Here is a 5,593-nt window from a genome sequence, read left to right as displayed (position 1 = left end):
GAAAGTTATGCTTCGAATGGAAGTGTCTGTTTAAAAAATCGTAAAAATTATATTGGGCAAAAAACACGCAAAGTGGTATCCGGTAAAATCACAAAAATATGAAAAATTTTTAAAACTTGGTACCAAAAAACGTAGTCTTAAAATGTTATTGATTAATATATTATTTGTATATGTTATTGTCCTTTTTATAATCCGCTCCCAATACAGCTAGGCATTTATGTAACATGATTTTAAATATGCACCTCCTAAAAAATCTTTTATTTAATTTTTATTTTCAGATTTTTCAAATATCTACGTAATGTCTCAATAGAAGGCGATTTAAATAAACCCAACATTGAATTCACAGCTGATGGTGATCTAAAATCGGCAGAATTGAAAATTATGAATTTAAGACCAAGTGCAAATAATAAAAATTTAGTATGGGAAGAGGTTAGTAAGAAACCGAAAACTCCATTATAAATTCCCAGATATAAGACCTTCTTCAATTGTCCCTTTTTGTATATTTTCTTCTTACAGATCGGCGTCTGGAAATCATGGGAAGCCCAGAAACTAGATATACGTGATATCGCCTGGCCGGGTAATTCACATGCTCCACCACAGGGTGTACCCGAAAAATTCCATTTAAAAATCACATTTCTTGAAGAAGCACCCTATATCAATTTATCACCCGCCGACCCCGTTAGCGGTAAATGTCTAATGGATCGTGGCGTCCTATGTCGCGTAGCGGCTGATCATGAAATGGCCGATATTGATGTCGGCCAAGCACATCGTAACGAGTCATTCTATCAGTGCTGCAGCGGGTTCTGCATCGATCTGTTGGAGAAATTTGCCGAAGAATTGGGTTTTACATACGAACTTGTACGGGTTGAAGATGGTAAATGGGGTACTCTCGAGAATGGTAAATGGAATGGTGTCATTGCTGATTTGGTTAATCGCAAAACCGATATGGTCCTAACATCACTCATGATCAATACGGAACGTGAGGCGGTGGTAGACTTCAGTGAGCCCTTTATGGAGACGGGAATTGCTATAGTGGTGGCGAAACGTACGGGTATTATATCGCCAACAGCTTTTTTAGAACCTTTTGATACGGCCTCATGGATGCTGGTGGGCATTGTCGCGATACAAGCGGCCACATTCATGATCTTCCTCTTCGAATGGCTCTCACCAAGTGGCTATGATATGAAATTGTATTTGCAAAATACCAACGTTACACCCTATAGATTTTCGCTGTTCCGAACGTATTGGTTGGTGTGGGCGGTGCTGTTCCAGGCTGCCGTACACGTGGATTCACCGCGTGGTTTTACCTCAAGATTTATGACAAATGTATGGGCTCTGTTTGCGGTGGTATTTTTGGCCATCTATACTGCCAACTTGGCTGCCTTCATGATAACGAGGTAAAGTATTTTTTGGTTCGCCGAACACACACACATACATATGTATACTATTATCTGTAGAATTGTTGAAAAGACTTTATTGAATATTTATTTGTTTTTCTTCCTTTTCTTTTTTTTTTGCCATATAGAGAGGAGTTCCATGAATTCACTGGCCTAAACGACAGCCGTTTGGTTCATCCATATTCACACAAGCCATCCTTTAAATATGGCACAATACCATACAGCCACACAGATTCCACCATCAATAAATACTACAAGGAAATGCACTACTACATGAGACAGTAAGTTTGTCATTCGGGGGTTTTTTCACCTCTAGAGAAATATTTATTTTCTTTTTTCAGGAAGCAAAAAAACAGAGTTTAGTTAAGTGGAGTATAGAACATAAATAAGTTTGGCAGAAAAGGGGGAAAAAATTTGAAAAAGATTTAAATCCTTAACTAAAAAATCCTTGGCAAATTTAAACAATTTTATCTTCGACTAACATAGTTTTAGGCGTGGAGTTTTTAAGCATTTTTTCTTCTAACCTAGCATAGTTTTAGGCGTGGATTTTTAAAACATTTTTTCTCGTAGACTAGCATAGCTTTAGGCGTGGATATTTTAAAGAATTGTTCTCCTAGACTAGCATAGCTTTAGGCGTGGATTTTTTAAAGAATTTTTCTCCTAGGCTAGCAAAGCTTTAGGCGTGGATTTTTAAAACATTTTTTCTCCTAGACTAGCATAGCTTTAGGCGTGGATTTTTTAAAACATTTTTCTCCTAGGCTAGCAAAGCTTTAGGCTTGGATTTTTAAAACATTTTTCTCCTAGGCTAGCAAAGCTTTAGGCGTGGATTTTTAAAACATTTTTTCTCTTAGACTAGCACAGCTTTAGGCTTGGATTTTTTCAAAAAATTTTCTCAAACCTTAGCACAGCTTTAAGCGTGGATTTTATCAAAAATGTTTCTTAAACCTTAGCACAGCTTTAGGCGTGGAGTTTTTAAACATTTTTTCTCCTAGACTAGCATAGCTTTAGGCGTGGATTTTTTCAACAATTTTTCTCAAACCTTAGCACAGCTTTAGGCGTTAATTTTTTAAACATTTTTTATTCTAGACTAGCATAGCTTTAGGCGTGAATTTTTTAAATATTTTTTCTCCCAAACTTGCACATCTTTAGGCGTGAATGGACTTTTTGGATTTTTAATGTAGATTTTCTCCCGGACTATCACAGCTTTAGACGTGGATTTTTTAAGTCGGTTTTCTCCCAGACTATCACAGCTTTAGGCGTGGATTTTTAAGTCAATTTTCTCCCAGACTATCAAAGCTTTAGCCTAGGATTTTTAAGACATTTTTTCTCCCAGACTATCACAGCTTTAGGCGTCGATTTTCTCCCAGACTATCACAGCTTTAGGCGTGGATTTTTTTAAATCGGGTTTCTCCCAGACTATCACAGCTTCAGGCGTGGGTTTTTTAAGCCGGTTTTCCCCCAGACTATCACAGCTTTAGGCTTGGATTTTTTAAGTCGGGTTTCTCCCAGACTATCACAGCTTTAGGCGTCGATTTTTTAGGTTGGTTTTCTCCCATACTATCACAGCTTTAGGCGTGGATTTTTAAGTCGGGTTTCTCCCAGACTATCACAGCTTTAGGCGTGGATTTTTAAGTCGGGTTTCTCCCAGACTATCACAGCTTCAGGCGTGGATTTTTAAGTCGGGTTTCTCCCAGACTATCACAGCTTTAGGCGTGGATTTTTAAGTCAGGTTTCTCCCAGACTATCACAGCTTTAGTCGAGGATTTTTAAGTCGGGTTTCTCCCAGACTATCACAGCTTTAGGCGTGGATTTTTAAGTCGGGTTTCCAGACTATCACAGCTTTAGGTGTGGATTTTTAAGTCGGGTTTCCAGACTATCACAGCTTTAGGTGTGGATTTTTAAGTCGGGTTTCTCCCGGACTATCACAGCTGTAGACGTGGATTCTTTAAGTCGGTTTTCTCCCAGACTATCACAGCTTTAGGCTAGGATTTTTTTGACATTTTTCTCCCAGACTATCACAGCTTTAGGCTAGGATTTTTTAGACATTTTTCTCCCAGACTATCACAGCTTTAGCCGTGGATTTTTTAAGTCGGTTTTCTCCTAGACTAGCATAGCTTTAGCCGTGGATTTTTTAAGTCGGTTTTCTCCTAGACTAGCATAGCTTTAGCTTTTTTCTGTAGTTTTTCTAAGAATAATTTCTAATTATTTTGTTTTTTTTTTTTCAATTCCAGATACAACAAATCCAGCGTAGCCGATGGCGTGGCTGCTGTATTGAATGGCAATCTGGATGCTTTCATCTATGATGGCACAGTCCTGGACTATTTGGTGGCTCAGGATGAGGATTGTCGCCTAATGACTGTGGGCAGCTGGTATGCCATGACAGGTAAACTAAAACCCATACCTCTTTTTCAATACCCTTTTTAATTTCTCCTCCTCTTTTTTCTGCGCTTCTCTCCCTCCACTCCCCCTAGGCTATGGTCTGGCCTTCAGTCGCAACTCAAAATACGTCCAAATGTTCAATAAACGTTTATTGGAATTTCGAGCGAACGGTGATCTGGAACGTTTGCGACGCTATTGGATGACGGGGACATGTCGACCGGGTAAACAAGAGCATAAATCATCTGATCCCTTGGCCTTGGAACAATTCTTGTCAGCATTTTTGTTATTGATGGCGGGTATTTTATTGGCAGCTTTATTGCTGCTGCTCGAACATGTCTACTTTAAGTATATACGAAAGAGGATAGCGAAAAAGGATGGTGGGCATTGTTGTGCTTTAATTTCACTGTCAATGGGTAAATCGTTGACATTTCGTGGTGCCGTCTATGAGGCAACGGAAATCCTTAAAAAACATCGTTGTAATGATCCAATATGTGATACGCATCTATGGAAGGTGAAACATGAATTGGATATGACAAGGCTGCGGGTGCGTCAACTGGAAAAGGTGATGGACAAGCATGGTATTAAGCCGCCACAATTAAGGTAGGGAAAAATGTGAAATTAAATGATTTTTTTAATGTCCCCCTAATTTGTATTTTGTTCCTCCTTTTGCAGACTTGCCTCCTCATCGGATTTACTGAACCATCATCATCTGAAAGAACGACCCCCCTTGATGGGGAATTTGAGTTTAGCAGCCAGTGCCCAAGATTTATACAGGTGGTAAGTTTGTCGTTTTTCCAACCCTACCCCCACACAGTCAGAACAGCAACACACAAATACATACAAATAAATTTTGTAGCTCCACCAAAAACCATAGTCAAACAGCATGCCAACCAAATAACCAGTCAACCAACCAAAGAACCAACCAGTTAATCCACATTCCCACACCACCACAACCTCTCTTAACAATACCAACAATAATTATGTACACCACCCAGTTAATTAACGGATCCAAAAACCAATTCCGCCAACCATATAAAATATCCTCTTGGAGTTATTTAGAATGCCAACCACAACAACAACAATAAAAATATTCCACGTAGTCATAGCTTCTACTTCTAACCCACCTCCCAGCATTTTTTTCTCTCCATGCTCTTTAAATTGTTGTAAATAAATATCCAGCACTCTTCACGTCCAACACCCCTCCCTACCTCCCCAATTTAGCATGTTTTAACGTTTCTCTCGTTTTCAATGATAATAATTATTTAGATTGTATAACCGCAATCTTTTTAATTCGTTTTTAATTAACAGTTGAAACAAAAAGAACAACAACAGCATTTTGTGTAATTTTTAATTGTTTTCCAATTTCCGTTTCCTCTACGTCGTTCATATATATACGGAGGATTATTAATTCGAACAAAACCAAAAAAAAAGAGTGGTAAAAATTTAACACATTTAAATTATTAACACAAAAAAAAAAACATTAACACTTGACAAACAAAGCCTAAAATTGTTCAAATATCGAAGATTTTCAGACTCAATAAAAATTGGATTTTTTAAATATTTTTTTTTCTTCTAACCTAGCATAGATTTAGGCGTCGATTTTTTAAATTTTTTTCTCCTAACCTAACATAGCTTTAGGCTTAGATTTTTTAAATATTTTTTCTCCTAACCTAACAAAGCTTTAGGCGTGGATTTTTTAAAGAATTTTTATCCTAGCATAGCATAGCTTTAGGCGTGGATTTTTTAAAGAATTTTTATTCTAACCTAGCATAGCTTTAGGCGTGGATTTTTTAAAGAATTTTTATTCTAACCTAGCA

The 5,593-nt window shown here is 37.7% G+C and overlaps 1 protein-coding gene across 1 annotated transcript; it reads left to right on the top strand.

Moving 5' to 3' along the window:
* Window positions 1-278: 278 nt before the first annotated feature.
* On the top strand, window positions 279-4,557 carry LOC133334230 (glutamate receptor ionotropic, NMDA 2B-like; the record flags this gene model as incomplete). Its single annotated transcript, XM_061542524.1, has 6 exons — window positions 279-429; window positions 517-1,397; window positions 1,526-1,678; window positions 3,629-3,780; window positions 3,869-4,376; window positions 4,449-4,557. Coding segments are annotated over 6 exons (1,954 nt in total), but the record flags the coding sequence as incomplete, so codon positions are not given.
* Between the last annotated feature and the right edge of the window lie 1,036 nt (window positions 4,558-5,593).

Source organism: Musca vetustissima, unplaced genomic scaffold (assembly GCF_032173495.1).
Source record: "Musca vetustissima isolate MV318-11 ecotype Yass unplaced genomic scaffold, APGP_CSIRO_Mvet_v1 utg345480, whole genome shotgun sequence".
Lineage (NCBI taxonomy): Eukaryota > Metazoa > Arthropoda > Insecta > Diptera > Muscidae > Musca > Musca vetustissima.
Note: the sequence above shows the minus strand (reverse complement) of the source record. Positions and strands in the feature narration are given on the sequence as shown.